Source organism: Micrasema longulum, unplaced genomic scaffold (genome assembly GCF_059751315.1).
Source record: "Micrasema longulum isolate JH-2025_06_02 unplaced genomic scaffold, ASM5975131v1 h1tg000187l, whole genome shotgun sequence".
NCBI lineage: Eukaryota > Metazoa > Arthropoda > Insecta > Trichoptera > Brachycentridae > Micrasema > Micrasema longulum.
The window spans coordinates 30,346-51,820 of NW_028277392.1; the positions used below are offsets into that span (position 1 = coordinate 30,346).

The 21,475-nt window shown below is 31.9% G+C and overlaps 1 protein-coding gene across 1 annotated transcript; it reads right to left on the reverse strand.

Annotated features, from left to right (window-relative positions):
• Positions 1-1,591: 1,591 nt before the first annotated feature.
• LOC148283848 (zinc finger protein ZIC 5-like) lies at positions 1,592-15,535 on the reverse strand (the record flags this gene model as incomplete). Its single annotated transcript, XM_088243124.1, has 2 exons — positions 15,240-15,535; positions 1,592-2,581 (listed from the first exon to the last, which is right to left on the reverse strand). A coding segment is annotated over exon 2 (775 nt), but the record flags the coding sequence as incomplete, so codon positions are not given.
• Positions 15,536-21,475: the final 5,940 nt, after the last annotated feature.

Below are 21,475 nucleotides of genomic sequence, written 5' to 3' on the forward strand. Positions count from 1 at the left end.
GTTTACAAAACTCACTCAATTAAATAATTAATGGCAAAGTAATATTTCTGTACATACTATCTTTAAAGATATTAGAAAAAACAATATTAGGTATGTTAATTTGATAAGGTTGCCCTGATTTCCCATAAATTATTTATGGTTAGACGTGTGCCTTATACGCCTAGAGCGTAAAGCCCAACCCCTGACTAATTAGTTGAGATAAATTAAATATACGATGTGTGGTTGTTTAACTTATAATTATTAAATATTAATATTTACTGATGAGTCAATTAGTGCCTTAGAAACTACCCTTAATTTATTTATTTAACTTTTTGTACATAATGTTATTTGTACATTGGCGGGCTAATTGCCAAATAACAATTTCTTCCAACCAACCAATAAAATAATAGTTTTTTTTTTATAATTCATGTTACAGAACATATTCAATAGAAAAAAAAAGATTAAAAAGCTAAAGATATATAAAAATAGAAATAAACGTATTTGTTTATAAATGACCTTATATCAAAAATATTACTCAATGGGAAAAAGGAAAAAAGAGGAAAAAGGAAAGGAGGAGAGATTAAGGAAGAGAAAGGAGATGTTTCTTCAGACGTGATTTAAACAGAGATAATGTAGCAACATCTTTGATGGTAGATGGGAAATGATTCCACAGTCGAGCCGCATGGACATTATATGAGTTAGAGAAGAAAGAGGAATTGTGGATGGATATTGAAAGAGCGCCTTGAGAATTAGAACGAAGAGGTAAACCATGAACTGATACGCGTTGAACTTTTTCACGCAGGTATATAGGAGCGTTAGGACTATGCAGTACATTGAACAGAAGTGAGAGGGAGTAATAGCCTCTCCGCTGTCTAATTTTGAGCCATTTCAGTTGCCTACGATAAGTTACCACTAGTAAAAGACGGAATTTTCTAACGTTCAGAAATTTGAAAAAAAAAAAAAACAAGGAGACGTACTGTTTAATAATTCCTTTTCCATAATTTATGCAAATAAACATATAACTTAGCCCTGTTATAGCAAAATAAATTAAAAATCATAAACACTAAATACACCCCTCATGTTACGCGCGTGCGTCCCCCATCAATGTCATCAACCGGCTGAAGACTGGATTTCACTGAATCTGTTTTACACAACACCCGCCACAGAACAACGTCTCTGTCTTCCTCGTTATGAGTTTTATCTTCCTAGTTATGAGTTCTATCTTCGTGCTCTCTCTTATACAGATGTGTTGCTGAATTAGCAAACATTTATTCTTCACGTAGGAAGGATAAATATTTTGTTGTATTAACATCTAGCATAGTAATACAAATTTTAATTTCCTAATCCGGTGTCCAAGGTGTGAAGACTACAAAAAATATAAATGCCTAAAAGGCATTGAACTGACCATACATAGGTATTTTGACTACACAGCCATCAACAACCATTTGTGTAGGTATATTTAAATATGTTAATTTGTGGGTAAGAAAGATAAAAAAATGTGGTTAAACTATATTTATGATAAAAATGAGTCAAATTTAGACTAACATATTGAACAGATGCGAAAACGTACGATTTCGTTTTAAACAATAATAAAAAGTAAAAACTAACTTACCCGTATGCGTTCTCTTGTGAATTTTCAAATTTTCTGATCTCGCAAAGACTTTTCCGCACCCCGGGAAGGGGCAGGGGAACGGCTTCTCTCCCGTATGGACCCTGATGTGGTTGACCAGCTTGTACTTGGCTTTGAACGGCCTCCCGTTCCTCGAGCACCCTTGCCACGAGCACGCGTGCGTGGTGCACTCGGGCCCGCCCACGTGCTCCACCGTCAAGTGCGTCACGATCTCGTGCATCGAGCTGAAGTTCTTCCCGCAGTGTTTCCGCGGAGCCGGCTGTTCGGGCTCCACCCAGAGGCACTGCATCTCCTGCTTCATCGGCTGCCTCATGTAGCGGAAGAACGCCCCGTGAGCCGGGTGGTGAGGTAGGGCAGAAATGTGATGCGGCATGAATTGATGCGGGGGCGTCTGATGGTGGTACGGCTCCGTTCTCCACGCGTCCATTCCCAAGCGCATCTGGTGATGGTGGTTGAAGTGAGGGTTCGCCAGGTGCTGGTGGTTTAAGGTCTGGTGTTCGTGCAGGGGCGGAGGGAAGATGACGCCTTCGTTCGGCTGCGGCATGAAGTCGTCTCTTCTCAGCAGGAAGTCTCGGGTCGCGTAGCCCGGGTGCGGGTTCAGATGGGGGTGGTACGCGTTCGTCTGGGAGTGCGGCAATGAATGAGGATGGTGGCTGTGTGGATGGTGAGGATCTGGGGCCGCTGGCTGCGGAGGAGACATCTTCAGACCGAACGTCGCCAGATGAGCATGCGGAGTTTCCATAAAAGCGTTCATCATGAAGATAGAATCTTCTGAAGATCGCTCATCGTCTTCCTGCTCACGCTAACGAAACCAAAAAACTTTTTATTGTGTTTTATTTCTGTCACATTATTCAGTTTTTATTATAATTTTTACTTATTATATCATTAAAAATATCACTGCACTCTCTTAAGCACTTATCATCCACGGTACTAGGTATTTTTAATTTGTTTTCTTAACCACAGCAGGAAGATCTGTAAAGAAAAATAAAGAAAAAAATATGAGCATAAATTTTGGTGATATTTAAACATACGAAGTTGTCACTCAAAACCAAAAAACCATCACATCAGAAGCCAGAGAGGACAGAACGCCACATTGTATCCTTGCATCCTTACAGACCTCGCTTTCTCTACATGCATACATCTTCTCACCAACGCACGCCGAATATTCAGACTCCTGACATGTCCATTGTCCATATTCAAATATTTGTTGGTAGTGGTGTAGTCGGGCCGGAGCGCACCGGAGTGGCGCTCCGCCACTTTTTATCTGAGCAGAGCGGCGCTCCGGCTCTCGTCAGGAACAAATATTACTATTCAAAAATATATCTACCTAAGTCTCTTCAAACAATTCGAAATAACAACAAACGTATTTATTGCCCATTACTGGCAAAAGTCTTAACATGTGTCCCCCTTCTCCTTCCCCCTCCCACTTCCCTGCCACTGTGCCAAAGTGGTGGTGGTGCGCTCCCGTACTTTTTTATTCAGGACTATTTATTTTTTTAACTTTTGTACATAATGTTATTTGTATATTATATAATCACAACTTATGACACCAAAACAATTATACGCTAAAACAATACTCACTTATAGATTCAAAAACTACTCCTACTCAAATGAAAGACATAACCCCTACAATACATCACTTACAAATAATATAATCACTAGATCCTCAACACATAGACAACTTAAACAAATACAAACTAAAACCGCTTTCGGACAAAGGGATTTTGAGTATTATTCAATTAATAATAACCTACTTCTACTGCCTATTAAAACAATTAGTAACGAGAAAATGTTTAAAAAGGCTATAAAAAAATGGATAGTGGAGCTAGGTAGAAGTAAAATGGATTGTCTCATTCGCCCATACCAATATTGAACCAATTGCTCCACAAGTGTACAGCTTATGTTAGGTTTTTGTTATTTTCAATGTGTGTTTTGTAATATAAATAACATATATGTACATAAATACCTTGTTTTTAATACTGTCTGAATATTTGTTAACTATGTTTGTTTTTTAAGTTTGTCTTCTTTGTTTATTCTCAAATGTAATTTAAAAAAAACTAAATTGTTAAGTGTCCTCGGCACGGGAAACCCCGGTGAGTTAACATTATTTTTATTATTAACTATAGTTTATAGTTTGTAAGCAAAAAAATTGAATAAATAAAAATAAAATAAAATGTTGATAAAACGTAAAAAAACATTTATACATTCATTTTTTGGCTAAAATTATTGATTCGTGGCTGAGATTAAGGATCAAATTATCTGATATTTTTTATATGCATACACTTACTGCTTTGGGTGGTTTCGAGACTCGAAGATATCAAAATTAATTAACACATTTATTCAGATTCGTCAAAGGAAACATTTACCCGAAGATGAAATTATCAAATTAAATATCAGGCATAGAAAATTTATGAGTTCTGGCGCCATTACATAATGTTATAAAGTAAAAATGTTATTTTAAAAACGGAATAAATCGTATTGATTTCGATGATAAAAAAGTGCTTTTTAAAAATATTTTTTTATTGCTTTTTTTTAGCGTGAACACTTATAAACAATTTTTTTACTACGCCCAATGTTTATTTTTTGTAAATTAATTAATTTAATTTTAAGTTGCTAGATTTTCACTCGTCAATGCGCTTTGTATAGTACTGTGCTAGGTATTATACTACGAAAATGGCGCTCTATAAGTTACCCTTAGTAATAAAAATAATCCTTGTTCAATCCTTGAACCAGTGAAAAAAGCACAAAAATGGATTATAAACATCATTCTCAAAAAACCTTTGAGGTATCCAACGGACGATCTATTTGCTGAATTAATGATGATATTGGATGTAAGACAATTGTTTGTGAGGTGCCTACTACTTACATTTTATGATAAATTAAGTGAGGTCAAAAGAACCCAACAAAATATAAACACTCGTTCAGCAACACAAATTAACTGTATTGTCCCATTTGTATCAACCGCCTTTGGCTAAATAAAAAAGACTCAAAATGTAAAACAAATTTTAAAATAAAAATAACTGCACATATAAATAGTGTAGCGAGAGATTTTTTTGAAAAATATATGTAGATCAAATAATGTAGTACTTTACATTATTGGTACACATATTATTTATATTTTTATGTATTTCATTACTTTATATTTGTTTTTATTATATATTATACTATATTATTTATGTTTAAGTAACATGTATTCTTGACACGCATATATACCTACCTTATATTTGTAAATAACAGTTTTTTAATTTCTTACATTTGATTAGCTAGGCATTTATAATTAGGAAGTTTTAGTTTTTTTTGTTATTGTTATATTTGTATAGGACTACTTATGCTCTAAAATATAAAAAAACCTTCATCTTAGAACTGGCTGAGCCATGTTAGATAGAGACTATCATAAACAGAGAACACTTCGTTTTCATTTTTTATTCATTGATTTTATTTAGTTTCCATGTTTTTAAATATGTGTATTAATTTTATGCAAAAAAATTATAAAATAAAATAAATAAATAAATAACGAGGAAGGTATTCCCATTCGTATTCTATCTCTATGCCAAGGCGTAACTTTACATTAAATTTTGACTAAGGCTCTAAGAGTTTTATCATGAAATAAATATCTTCAAAAAACATCAAATTCTCAATAGTTACCTGTGATACAACGATATTGAACGACACTGTGTCTCTGTTTTTAATCGGTAATATTTATAGCACAAGTTGTTTACCGAAACTGATATTGATATACCGATTATACCGTGAAATTTGAACACACCACTAGCTACGGTTAGGGTGACCCTGCACGCACACACATGCACACTCATTAAGAGGAAATGCGGTCCCACATTTCTTCAAACAAACGTATTCCCGTATTCCTTCCTAGATTAAAGCACAAAGCAGCGATTTTTTAAAAAACATTTTAGGTATTAACAATGAGGAATTCCAGCCCAACCCGGAATTAAAATTTAAAAAATTCTTAATTGTTTTCGTGTACACGTGAATATTTAAAAATTTTAGAGTAGGATAAAATAACTCAAAAACGCATGCAAAAATAAATAAAAAATGTTAAAAATAGTATTCATTTCGTAAATAATGACGTCACTCCTTATATCTACGTGTAGTATTTCCGGTTTTCGCTTTAAAGCCCCCGCACCTTGTAAGGAACGTTTTGACCATAGAAAAAAAGAGTATAATTTGTGATTGAAAAGTTTAGACATTAAAAAATAACATAGAAATAAGGAAATTACGATCAACTAAATGAAGTAATCAAAGTAATATTTCATAGATTCTTGTCAGTTTTGTTATTGGCTGGAGAAATATAACTTACCGCGGTCAGTGAAAGTAAGAACGCCAACCGTTTCATAACGTCACTACGGAAAAGTGACACACTGATTACAGTCATTTGGCGCGGTATTTGATAAATGTAACTTTAAAAAATCATATCTTTGTAAATAACGCACAAAAAAAATATATTTATTTTTGCAAAATATATAGCCAGGATTTGTAGACGGTACCACCTGTTTCATACCAATAAGTAAAAAAATGTGTGTTAAAGATGCTTTTTTTCGTAGAACTTTTTTAGCGTACTATACAAAATTTAAAGATATAGATTACACAAACATCACTCTGTCAGATTTAAAATTTACACTAAAAATGCATTATGTAACTTGGTAGACATTATAATAATAAATATGCGCATCTCCCTTCAAGCATTCTTGTCCTAATCCCGCCCAATTTACAATAACTTACTGTTCTTAAAAAAAAAAATCTTTGATTATTAAACAATATTTATGAATATATGAAAATAACATTTTTATATTTATAAACTTATACGTATTTATTTAATATGATATATATTTTCTTTACTAACTTTGTATACTTTGTGGAAATCTTTTATTAGTTCGGAGTTTATACACTATATCTGTTTGTTTACTATAAATATGTATGTAGAAATGTTGATTTCCCAAATAAAATAAAATAAAATAAAATATCAGTTTTTAAATTTTTTTTTTAAATGTAAAATTGTTGAGAAAATTGTTAAGAATTTAAGTGAATCTAGTGAATTTTAATGAACTATTGCAGTGCCATAAGCATCATCGGGTGTGGACAGGAGTATGATGACGATGTGCTGATACTTGGTATCAAACTGTCTTAGAATAGGTTCGTTTCATTCCGATAAAAGCCGAAAGGGCCAAGGCTTCTTCTCGTTATTTGTATTAAAAACATATTTCTGTAAAGGGATTATGTTGAGATTTCTGTTAAGCAGATTTGCAATAAACATTTTGTAACAGGAGGTAATCTTTTGTGATGTCAAGTCCTTGTCAAACCATTGTGTTTTAATCCTTTACTTTTATAAAACAGATGTCGAAAATAGGATTGAATACGGTACGATGAACACAGCGCAAGATGCTTAGAAAGGTTTAAAAAAAAACACTTCAACTGATTTGAACTTTTTGTTAAAAAAATATAATAAATCATCATCATCATTCCCTTTCCGTACCAAATGGTGCATAGAGCACTGAATTGGTACACCAATCGCAGCGTAACTTGATCATTTTTGTTACATGAAGGTAAGATGATCAGGTGCCGGTCCAGGAATTATTTATTTATTTATTTATTAATGAAATCATACAGTCTTTATATAAAACAAGGTACAAAAGAACAATTTTAAAAAGTAAGACCAATTACAGATTTCACACTAATGAATGCAGGAGGAGAGGGGTAAAATAATTTAATTCTAAAAAAGTAAAAATAAAAATATTACATAAAAAGTTCATAAAAAGGAGAAGACATTGTAAAGCTACTCTACTTTCCTCCCTCTCTCTCTGCTTCCATGAACATTTCAATTTAATTGTAAAAAAAATCACAACTAACAATAAATTATTCGATGCAGGTAGTAGATGTAGGTAAGTATAAATTAAGAGTTGAAATCAAATGATTAAAATTAAAAGTAAAAGTTAAAATGAAAATGAAAAGTTTAAATTAAAATTAAGTTAAAAGTTTAAATTAAAAGTTAAAAATAAGAATTAAAATTAAAAAGTTAAAATTGAAAGACAAAATTAAGAATCAAATTAAAAGTTTAAAGTCTAAAAAAATTATGAAATATTCTAGTTTAAAAACAAATTTTTAATGAGTATTTAATTGCAATTATGTCGGGAACCGAACACGAGACCTCTTGCATGGTAGGCAAACGACTATAAAAGCTATTTTCGGCAAACTAACCACTACACCACAAGGCCAACAAAAAAATTAATTTACAAAAAAAGTGGTCTTGGCAAAGACGATGAAAGTAACATTGATAGATATCTGAATCGAGATTAATAAATTATTGGGAAATGTGGGAATCCAGTCCAGTCCAGTCCAGGACCCGTATTCTATTTATTTATTATTGTTAGTCCATTTATACAATATATAGGTTTTAAATATTACAATAAAAGAATAGTTAAAAACATTTTTTAAAAAGAAAAGAAGCCTTGACAAACATAAGGGACACCAAGACAAGATCTGCACTATTTATTTACTGCTTGTTTAAATCGCTGCAAACTTAAACCAAAAAAGTCCAGGTCTTTTATTGAGTTAACAATACGGCAAAGACGGGTCATTAATGTCATCTAAAGGGAAGTAAAAAAAATTCTTCAATTTTTTGCAAAAAGTAAAATTAAGTTTTCTGCACGAAAAATAGAATTTTTTTACATTTTTTTCTCAACGTGCTCAATTACAGGTTACCGACGAAGGTACTTAAAATTTCCATACAAATATACTCATTTTCGTACGTGAATATCGATGAGCGTCTCGATATGTACCGATGAAGATAGCGTTCGTAATTGCAGCCCAGGACCCCGATTACAATGAGAAGTTTACATTTATCTTAAATTTTAACAACAAAGTAAAATGAAGTTTTCTGTATAAAAAGCAGAATGTGCATACATTTTCTTGTTCTAATCATGGTAAATTATAGAGTAAAGACGAAGATACTTTAAACGTTCATGCAAATATACTCATTTTTGTACACAAATATCGGCTTTTCTTTATAGACAGTCGAAGATAACTCCCTGGGCCCTGGGGTGGTATTCTCAACCTTTTCGCAGGGATTGCTTTTTTGCGTGCGACTACACTTTGCTCCATATATGGCCACACTGATGATTAAACGTTAAAAGACATAAAATTAACCGTTTTATATTTGATATTTCACAATTCGACATTATAAAACGGTTTAAAAAACGGAAAATAACTAATACGGTATGGTCACTTCGGCCTAATAAATTGTTTTGTGTAATGATAAAGGTCGCAAAAATGTTATAAATGTTTGTAAATAGGTTAGATTTCCTTTCTCGATAGTTATTTAGTTCTAAATTTGTTTTAACAGCGAGGTAAAACATTTTGATAAGGGAATATGGAAGTCTAGGCATTTACAGACCTATCATTTGCTGGTTGAGGTGGCCACTTTACACACTGTGTAACATTCACCATTCTGCCTATGTTTAAACATCCACATTTTCTCAACTTTTCCGTCGGTTGACTTTTGTGAAGTAAAGGAGCTTCAGCCGGATAAATCTCACCCGCACGATAAAGGTTTCAGGTCTTTTACTTCACATAATATCCCATCTAGAACCTCAGACAAAACTTACTTTTTCATACCGATAACCATAGAGGTCTAGAATTCCAACCGTCCATGCGCTCAGTAGCTGCAAGACTTGTTGTTATCTAACTTCTATTTTTATAAATTTGTTTGTTATATATATTTTTTAAATATCACTAAATCTCTTAACTTTATTGTCAAATAAAAAATAAAAAGATGTAATAAGGGGCTAGATTTCTTATTGTCTATGCGCTCTGTAGCTGCAAGACGTGATGTAATCTAGCTCCCGTATATCATAATTGGGACGAGGAACAAGAATCCCAACCGTCCATGCGCTCTGTAGCTGCAAGACGTGGTGGAATATTTATTTATTGTACAGCGCCCTTGAGGCGATTTTCACAAAAACGGCGCTATATAAATTATCCAAATATATATAAATATAGAACTAACTATGGTTTTCATTCCCCTATGCCCAGAATTCTTAGGTCTGCCAACAAACATACCAGTCTTGATTTCTTTGATAACAAGTTGTCTTCTTTCAAACGATCACTGAATCAAATTCAATTATAAACACCTCTCTCCCGCTTCCACTCCCACCAAGTCTACTATGTATATACCATTGTATCTTTCTACTTTCCTTTATAATATTTTTCTATGTATAAATGCCCATTGGGCGTATATATAAATAAATAAGTCAATAGACGGAAAATTTGATGAAAATTGGATGTTGGCATTAATCTTCCCATCAGCATCTATACTATACCATAAGATTTTCTCAGTACTGTGGGTGTTATCTGCAAATTAAGAAATGCTGTTTTTGTAATCAGCCCTCTTTTCAGAAAATGATTATTACATTTTTTGTTTGAAACCGGCCTGGTTGTTTTTAGCAGAACATTGAATTGACCATACCAAACGCGAATACATCATATCTCTTTTTTTTTTTTTTTTTTTTTTAATTGTGGACTGGCTGCTTTCTGCATAACTACGTTTAATTATAGATTAGATTACCTTCAGGCTTAGTTGTAAGGTGTAATTTTTAAGACAAAGACTGTTTTCGCGATTTGACGCTAATCACAAAAACCCTCCTGAAAAATTACGTTTCAAGCGGATGAGTTTTAAAAAAAAAGGTCCTCAATAATTGTAGGTAAAATATAATGTAACTCATAATAAAAAAAATGAAAAAACATTTTTTTTTCCGAAAAAAAAAAGTTATCCGTGCAAGTTGAAAATTTATAGCAAAATCATATTTAAAAAATTTGGTTACATATTATTGAAAAATCTACATAACAAATGTTCTAATCTGTATTACATAGGAGTTTTTTTATTTTAATTTTAAAAATGTTTATTTCCTTCAATTTCATTTATTTCTGTGTGTTTTTCAACATTGTATTCTAAATACCTACTTTTTTTCTCTTTATACCGTACCTAAGCTTTTATAGTTGGATAATTTATATAGCGCCATTTTTGTGAAAATCACCTCAAGGGCGCTGTACAATAAATAAAAATACCAGCCCGTCTTGCAGCTACAGAGCGCATGGGCGGTAAGAAATCTAGCCCCCATTTACACATTTTTTAAATTTACAAAGAAATTTAGTGTATTAATGAAATTATTTTTTTTGTTTTTTTTTGATAAAAAGAAATATTTGCGTTCTTATGATTTAACCCAATATTCAATTTTTAGGGCCATTTTTAACGAGTTGTAAATTACTCTCTATTAGAAAATGGGAATAAAGTTGGGGTAGAGTGGGATTCGAACCACGGACCGTTGAGCCTCGAGTCCGAGGCACTAGCTACGGGACCACAACCCGATTCGGAATAATAAAATAATAATAATAATAACGAATAAGATTACAACACGTCTTGCAGCTACTAAGCGCATGGACGGTTGGAATTCTAGACCCAATTTACAAAATTTAGGTATTTTATTTTATTTTCTTGAATTGTTTGTCTATGTACCTATTTATGCTTATATATTTTTTGTATGTAGAACTTATATGGGCGGGAAAATTAAATTTAAAAAATAAACTATTATCATTAAAAAGTGAATTAGAAAACATTGAATTATACTTTTCATTTATATACCAAAATAAAGTCCAAATGACAACATTTAACTCTAAAAATAACAAAAATATTTATAGTATATGTATCACACATCAAGAAATTACCTTATTTAATAAATGCCTCACGACCTTAAAATTATAAAGGTTTTTACTAAATTCAATTTAAGTTAAAAATATATATCTATCAACCGCCTTTATTAATTATTAGATTTCAGCGTACTGAAATACTTTATTAAAAAACAATTGTTTTATTACCTACAATATTTTAGGTGAATGTCTTTATATTATTTTTTTAATTATCAACCAAAACTTAATTTTATTTATTAGTCTTTTCGCCGTTTTGTATTGTATCACCTATAAATATTTCATAATATTTATATTGCGATTTAGTAAATAAAGTAGAACTCCTTTTATACGAACTTCAGTCATCCGCATAGCCAAATATTCAAATCGTTGTCAAGAAATAAAAAATAAAAATACATTTTTAATTTTAATTTGATTGTGCAATTAACTTTGCTGGAAATATTTAAGTAAGTTTTCAACGCGATTTCAAATCACTATATCATTTCAAAAGCAATCAAATCTGTCTCTAATTAATCCAGGTAATTTAAGCTTTACTAAAATTATTTTACGACCTACAGTATTTGAGGTGATAGTTTTTATATTACTTTGGTCAGTAACTCAAAGCCTTGTTGAATTTATCAGTCTTATAAAAAAAATGTATTATAGTTATTTAATAACAGTTATATTGCGTTTCAGTAAACATTCAATCAATCCCATATCAAGAACAAGAGGGTTCCTCTTTTTGGTGTCATATTTTACTTAGTTTTTAGGTACTTTTGTTTAAATATGTACTCATGTAAAAATTTTGTCTCTTTATAAAAAAAACAATTTAAAAAATACATGTAAGTATTATAGGTACTAATAGAAAACTTCAAAATTGCTGTAAAGTCCATCACAGACTTAGAAGTTGTTTTGAACTATAAACTGACATACAACGAGCATATATATAATACAGTAAATAAATCACTGAACTTATTCGGCTTCATTAACAGAATATCCTCTTATTTTACTAATGTCCGTACAATCAAAATTCTTTATTGCTCAACTGTTCGCCCTTTTCTAGAATATGCCTCCTAGAATAGTGGTCTGGTCTCCATTTTATGTCAATCGCATAAATCAAATTGAATCAGTCCAACATCGCTTGCTTCGAAAAGTAGCGTAAATGCTTGGACTAGGGAGAGGTAATTATTCTTATGCTGATATAGAGTCAATGTTGAATAATTCTAGTCTACAAAAACGTAGAACTAATATTCTCCATACTAAATGGTATAATCGATGTTCCATCATTACTGGGACAAGTGAAAATTCGTATTCCGACTCGTAGGTTGAGAAACAATGAAGTACGGTTCATAAATCAGCTTAGAACAAACTATGGCGTTAATTCTCCAATGACACGTCCTTGTCATATTGTTAACTCAAGACAAGATCTGGAACTTTTTGGTTTAAGTTTACAGCGGTTTAAACGAGCACTAAATAAATAGTCCAGATCTTGTCTGTCATGTAATCTTTGTCAAAGTTTCTTTACTTTTTTTAAAACTGTTTTTAACTATTCTTTTATTGTTATATTAAAACTCTATAAATTGTATAAATGGACAATGTCCGTTAATAAATAAATAAATTATGCATAATATAAAGTTACTTTGACTGTCTAGCTAGGGTTCGTTAGTAACTCTGTTATTAAAAAAGACAGTCAACAATATTAGGTGTTTACAAAATTTGTTTTCGTTTTTAGCCAAACAATAATGTGCACCAAAAGTAAAACAGAATGGAAAAGGTTTTACTTCATTCGAAAGATATTTTTTAGCTCTACAAGATATTGTGTTTGCTATTACGTTACATACACTATTTTATATAATTAGAAGCCTTCAAAATGGAATGTCAAGTGAACGAAAGTGAGCATTTTCGACTGGTCTTTCTGGTCCCGTTCAATAATAATAATTATTATTATGGATAACTTATATAGCGCCATTTTCGTAATATAATACCTCAAGGGAGCTTTACATAGTGATTCTATCGAAGAATAAATTCAATTGAATTAATCGAGGGAATAAAGCTGCAAATGCTGCTTACGATATTTCCGCAGTTTACAATGAAGATGCCATGAATTATTGACTATTTTTTGTAAAACAATGAAGTAGAATACATTGTTGACAATTTTTTTGTACTTTTTTTGTTGCTTTTGTTCTCTTCACCTGGAAAATAACAAGCCAAATCTCGGGTTGTGGTCCCGTTGCTAGTGTCTCGGACTCACGGCTCAAAGGTGCGTGGTTCGAATCCCACTCTACCCCAACTTGATTCCTATTTTCTAATAGTGAATTATTTACAATTCGTTGAAAATGGCCCTTAAAATTAATTATTTGGGTAAATCATAAGAACGTAAATATTTCTTTTTGTTTTAAAAAAACACACAATTGTGAAGATTATAAAGAACCTTAGAATTGTATTTTGTGAATGTAATGGTCAACGCGTTTGCCTACCACGCAAGAGGTCTTGGTTCAATTCCCGACATGGTTAATAATAATAATAATCATGGTTTATTGACAAAAATGTCTAGTCTGCTTAACTAGGTACAACCTGTTTTAAGGCAGATATTTTTATGCAAAATACACAATAAAATTTTAACCTACTAGTTAATTTATTATACAGTTTTATAATACTAATTTATAACATTTATTATTCAAGAATATTTTTGAGTAAATTATCTGATTTTTCTCTACCTAAACCCAGTCACCAATTTTTTACAAATTTATTCAATTGAATCCGTGTCATGTTTTTACAATGTTCTGGTAAATATTAAATATTTTGGGGCCCAGAAACCTGAAATTTCTTTGCCCGAACTCAGAGTTGATATGTGATATTAATTTAAAATGGTGTTTTCACATTAGAATATTTCATAGTCCCTTGACCGGTACCTGAATCGAAAGACTGATCGTCTTACCTTCATGTAAAAAAAATGATCAAGATACGCTGCGATTCGTGTACCAATGCAGTGCCCTATGCACCATTAGGTGCGGAAAGGGAACGATGATAATGATGATTATAATAATTTTCTATGTATAAAATATGTCCTTTAAAATAGCCATTGGGCGTATATATAAATAAATTAATTAATAAATGAGTGAAATCTCTAGAGCTTCTATTTTTTTTTATTTTTATGCGTGCATCTAAAATACGTTAATATTCTTTAGTAATTCTACGAGTACCATCATTTCCGTGTCCGGGCGGAATGTAGAACACAATTAATTTTCGTAAAAAAAATTTAGTTCTTATGATTTACCCAAAATTGTAACTTTCAGGGCCAAGTTGTAATTAACTCTCTATTAGAAAATGGGAATCAAGTTGGGATAAAGTTTGATTCGAACCACGGACCTTCGGTCCGTGAGTCCGAGACACTAGCCACAGGACCACAACCCGACTCATATAACAAACATTGTTCCGAAAAGTTGGAAAAGAGTGCACACGACACATGGCGTAATAACTTTTAAAAACCGTGTACCAATGCTGTGCCTTATGCACCATTAGGTGTGGAAAGGGAATGATGACCATTATAAATGTCACAATGGTGTCCACCTAATTAGTCTTTCTTAGGGTCATCTTGCCTATATAGGTACGAAAACATAAAAATGTATTTAATCATTAGATCTTAGATATTTTTAATTACAGCTGTTTTATATTTTTATTGTATGCGTATCATAGTATTTTAGATTGTGTATTTTTATGTTTATTAAAATATTTCAATACAATCATCTGCGAAGCAATTTTCTCAAAATGTGTCCTACCGACGCGTCGCGTCGGTCGCATGGTTTTTTACCGCACGCAATAAAGCGGAGTTTTCTACGCCAAATGACTAAAAAACAACCCTTTTTACCATCACAAACACACAATCAATAAATACACACCACAACCACAATAAAAACAAAATTAAAAAACACCGTACCTTCAACAACAATAAAAAAACACAATAAAAAAAAAACACAAATGATTTTTTATGATAGCAAAATTTTCACAAAAAAAAACTATTCAAATAAATTTTCACTTGACGTTTGGATTATCGAGTCAAAAAAATAAAACTAGATTATTCATAATCACAGGAGTTTTTTAAACGCGATGCTGCAACAAATGATAATAGCGAAACGCAGTTTTTTTCGCTTTTATACAATTTATTTTTAAAATATTTATTTATTGTTTTCGTATAGTGACGCGACTGCTCGACACGGGTTCCGTTCTATTACTGAGGACACCCCGCTACGACCCCATGGGACATGGTGGGCCCGCCTCCCTTCTGTGGACACGCCTACAATGGAGGGGAAGCAGGGGTGAGCAATCTTTTAATACTTATCTATCGTACATTAGCTTTTAGATCCATATTCTTTTTCGATTTTTTCCCAATTGCTCTGGTGTATTTTTCAAAATTTCCTAAAAAAAAGCGGCTAATCGGCTTTCCTAAAAGCTTTCCTTTAAATATATAGGTACATTTTATAAAAAAATAAATAAAAATAAAAGCAACTTGAAGGGCTTATATAATTTTCAAAAAACAAAATGTTTTACTCATCCAAGACGTTATAGTCTTTATAAAAAAATTACGTATGATATGATAAAACAATATTATTTTACATTATGAACCATAAAATATTAAATAATAATCGTCCCGAAAAACATCGTTAGTAAAACAATTTATAAAAGACTACGTAAACAAATAATTTTTATCAGTATCATTCCCTTTCCTACCCTAATGGTGCACGGCACTGGATCAGTACACCAATCGCAGTATATCTCGACCAATTTGTTACATGAAGGGGAAGGGATCAGTTTTATGCTTCAGGCACCAGTCCAGGGACTATGAAATATTTTAGTATGGAAACACCCTTTTAAATAAATATTTCATATCAACCGTGTCGGGAATCGAACCCGAGACCTCTTGCATGGTAAGCAAATGCGCTGACCATTACGTTGCGAGGCCGACAAAAAACAAATAAAACAAATAAAACCTCTTTCAAAACAAGATAAAATAGTTCAATATAATTAAAAAGTATAAAAAATATGAAGGAAAAAAACAGTGAAATTAAACAAAAAACAAATAATAAGAAAATTAATGCTAGTATATATTAGTATAAAACCATTTACTGATTTTTATGTCTACGGTTTTGAGACATACCCGTTTCTTCGTCATGACAGTCACTACACCAACATGCAAATGCTAAAATAAACTTTTACCTTTACTATCACCGTAGTGTACGAGCAGTGGCGGTATTTCCATAGAAGCCCATAAGCCGGGCTTGCCTATTAATTTTATTTCAAAATTACCAAATCTGGACCGAACGCTTAAAAATAATTCATTTCGTTGTTTAAATTTCGCGCCAAATGAGAATTAGAGATCTGTTCGACGTTAGTACTGTCACAGATTATATTGTACGCATCCCGAGATCCGAACCGTATGAAATCCGTGTGCGCGAACGACATTCTTATCTCGCTCTCGCACGTGGGGTTCTTATGGGGCTTATTTCACGGTGCAATTCGCATGTAAACAAACAGTTAACTCATAAAATGTTTGTCTGTATATGTTGAGTTTTATATGGGAATCTGAAGCCAGCTTCTTTAAGGTAAACTTGGCAGAGATCTTGTATTTCGTATCGAACTAACTTTACGATTGTTTATTATGCTTTTTTTGGCAGAATTTGATAATTTTAAACGGTTATTTTTATCTTCATTGATCAAAGACCCGTACTGGTTAAGATTTATGATAATTTACTTCATTTTGTGCAAACGTCATATATAAAAAAAATTCGGAGATGGCCGACGTTTTTTTTTTATTTGCCTATCTACTATCCTTTTCCAATATTATATATCAATTATAATTTATCTTTATTATATTTATGTATCTATGGGTTCCGATGACTATTATTCTACTCTACGCATGCTATATTTTATTAATGTTACTTATTGGTAATGGTTGATATTTGAGGAATTACTTTATATAAAATAATATTGTGTTTTCTTTATTTCGTTTATTTAAACGAACTCAGAAAGATTATCCTATGCATATTTTCATAAAATATTGTTATTCATCATAATATACCTTTTGGATGCTTTGTAGACTGTACAACTGTAGTAAAGAAAGCATACATCATGTTTTCACAAAAGTGAATTCATCATTCCTTTTCCGCACCTAATGGTGCATAGAGCACTGCAATCGCAGTAGGTATATCTTAATATTTTTTGCTACATGAAGGTAAGATGATCAGTCTTACGCTTCAAGTACCAGTCCAGGGACTATGACACATTCTAGTGTAAAAACACCTTTTAAAATAAATATTTCAAATCAACCATGTCGGGAATCGAACCCGAGACCTTTTGCATGGTAGGCAAATGCGCTGACCACTAAACTATGAGGCCGTCAGGGAATTACACCACATGTGGATTTAAAAATATATATATGGGCTTGCCTTACTCGTAAACCCTAGGCACGCTACTGTGTACGAGTACAAGTATTTACGAAATAATACATAAATTACATGCAGAATTATAGGGGGATGCAATCACCACCGTATCTGAAGATGCAGTAAAAATTAGGTTATCAATATTTAGTGGTATATAGGAAAAAAAATTGGAGGGGGTTTGGTACGTAGAGGGGCTAGAAAGTTAAAAGTTGCACGATTGGAATATGTTTAAATCAAAAAGTAAGCTATATTGGAAATACATTTTAATATTTTTTAGGGGAGTATTACTGTTTTAACCTTTTTTAATGTGAAACACCTCCATGGTATTAACTTTAAGTCTTTTTGTGAGCAAAAGTGTACTTTGGTGCTTGCATGTTTGTGTAGTCAGTGTCCTGACAAAGAGACGGGTACGTCTCGAAACCGGTAGACATGAAAAGTCGGTAACTGTTTATGTAGTTATATTTACCAACATTAATTAAAATAAAAAAATAAAAAATTAAACCACTTTGTTTTTAACCACTAATTTTTATTTTTCACCGACCGGTTTCAAAGCAAACAAGCTTCTTTGTCAAGGTTTACGTAACTAATGAATTGATTCCTTTTTATTTTATTTCTATCATGTTCGCGTTCAATAATTCAATAATATATCAATATCATATATCATTTATCAATATCATATATCAATATCAATAGTTCAATATTCAATAATTCAATAATCATGTTCAATAATTAATAACCAAATGAACAATATTTCATTAAGTCCTCTCCTGGCTTACTTCGAAAATAATGATATCAGATTACCGCCCGTGTAAGAAGAAAAAAACCACTTGATTTATTGGATTCACGTGTAGTATTTAGTGAACATGATAGAAATAAAATAAAAAGGAATCAATTCATTAGTTACGTAAACCTTGACAAAGAAGCTTGTTTGCTTTGAAACCGGTCGGTGAAAAATAAAAGTTAGTGGTTAAAAACAAAGTTGTTTTATTTATTTTATTATAATGAATAACCACAAACTAAGTGCTTCAAATATTTATTTTATTTTGTTTATTTTATAATTTTTTCACGCCCATAAGGCTTTTACATACATGAAAGTTTTACAAAATATAAGTTTATAAACAACATTAAATTTAAAAAATACAATATAAAGCAACAAAAGATAGAACAGTGTTTAGAAGTAAAGTTGGTATAAAAAAAGAAGATGAGTATATAAACAACATAGATTTAAAAAAAAAAACACAATATAAAGAAATAAAATATAGGAACAGTGTTAAGAAGAATAGTTGGTATAAAAATAAAACGATGAGTGTATTAAGAACATAAATTAAAAAAAAATACAATATAAAGTAATAAAATATAGAACTGTGTTTAAAAGTTAAGTTGGTTTTAAAAAAATTAAAGCAATATATATTTATATATATTTCTATTTTTTTTTAAATTCTTTTTCTTAATAAGCTAAAGAAATACAATTAAAGGTTTAAAGCAGCTAGGTACATAATGTTATAAAATACAATATGAACAGAATATTAAGTTCTATTTGATAAGGAACATATACATTGATATTTAAAATTGACAAGACTCACGTTAAAGACGTCGATGTTGTTAGCATATTGGTTCGCGAGTACATGCATCCGCATCACTGGTGAATTCGCGCTGTAATTGGTCGATGATGGACCGCAGTAGAACAGAGTATTACATCGGGTAACTCGACCAGGCACTCGCACATTAATCAAATTGATAAGTTCACAACAATCGAACATCGACATTATTATTTTAAACAAAAAAAGCAAGTCGTTTAATTTAAATATAAACTTTATATTAATTAAAATATTTGACAACAAAGTTAATGCTTAGAATATAAATAATAAATCATAACATGTTGATTTTTATTTGGAAAAATAAACGCAAATATTTAAAAGGAATAAATAAAAATTTCAAATTCAAATGAGTTTATTTTATCAAAATAACATTACAAATAACAATATATTTAAGTCGTTATATTGGGACAACGCATCGAACCAAGAACCCTCGAGCGAGGGTTTGGCATTATGAATGTTCACGGAGATGAGGTCCCGTGGCTAGTGTCGTGGACTCATGGATCAAAGGTCTGAGGTTCGCACCCCACTCTACCACAACTTAATTTCACTGCTACTACTACTACTACTACTACCACCACCATCACGCCATTTCCCCGTAGGGGTAGGCAAAGAGAATGGACCACCACACACGCCTATCCTGGCATATATTCCTAGCTTCTTCCACATTTATACATCTTGTCATACATGCCCTTCGGTTCTGCCTGCTTTTGACATAACCAGACTTAAGATTTTGGTTTATCTTATCACGCCACGTCTTCCTTGGTCGTCCTCGTCTCACGTTACCTTTAATTTTCGCCAAATACACTTGTTTTGCCATTCTTTCGTCGTCCATTCGTTCTACAAGACCAAACCATCTCAGAGACTCTTTCTTAATCTAATCGATTTTAGGTAGGTAATTCATAAACAAATACGTTTATTTCTATTTTTATATATCTTTAGCTTTTTTTTTTTCTAATGAATATGTTCTGTAACTCGAATTATAAAAATAAAACTTTTGTTTTATTGGCTGGTTGGAAGTAATTGCCATTTGGTAATAAGCCCGCCAATGTACAAATAACATTATGTACAAAAAGTTAAATAAATAAATCTGGATAATCTGGTTTTACTGTGTTAACATTTCCTGGGGTGTTAATCCAGTTCCTGTCTAAAAAAAGTGGACAAACCAAGAACATTGTTGAATTAAAATACGTTGTATTTTAAATGTTGATGACCCCTGCTTAACAACAAATTTACACATGGGTGTAACAAACAAGTGGGTCCTAAAGTTTTTACAATGGTAAGAGTTATGAGTATGGAAAATATATTTATTTAATGAATAAATGTCTAAGTAGGTCCGTGAATAGATTACCAACAACCGTTTGGTGGCCATATAAAACACCTTTAGACGTTTCTCCAATAAACTTCAAACAATATATTTTTGAGAATCATTCGGCACGATATTTCTCTCCTCTCGCTTCAAGTGGTAAATTAGGATAGAGAGAGATAGAAAATAATGTTTAAAATTAATTATGGATAGTCAAATAAAGCGCCACTTTCGTAATATAATACGTCAAGGGTGTTTTGAGTATATCCAAATGCTTGCTGACTGGCTGGCTGGATTTTTCTCCCTTGTTTGTATTTAAATTTGTTGCAAAAGATAGGAAAACATTTTTGAGAAGGGAATTGGAGTCAAGGCATTTACAGGGCTTATGAATTGTCACTTTACACACTGTGTAACATTCTGCCTATGTTTAAACATCCACATTTCCTGATCTCTTCCACCTGTTGACTTTTGTGAAGTCAAAGAGCTGAAACCTTTATCATGTGGGTGAGATTCATCCGGCTGAACCAATTCACCTGTTATTATATAATATCTGTTATTATAATTATGGATAACTTATAAAGCGCCATTTTCGTAATATAATACCTCAAGGGCGCTTTACATAGTGATTCTATAGATAAATACATTTAAATGAAGCTTTTACATTTGTAATTTAAGTAAAACAATTTACTTTGTTATCACATGCTACGGATTTATTCAAATGATTTAGAGAACATGTGGGTTTTAAGTTTTTTCCGAACATCACTTCACTTTCACAGCCCCGCACCTCTGCTGGGAGAGGCATTCCATGCCATAGGGCCTGCGGCCGCAAATGCGC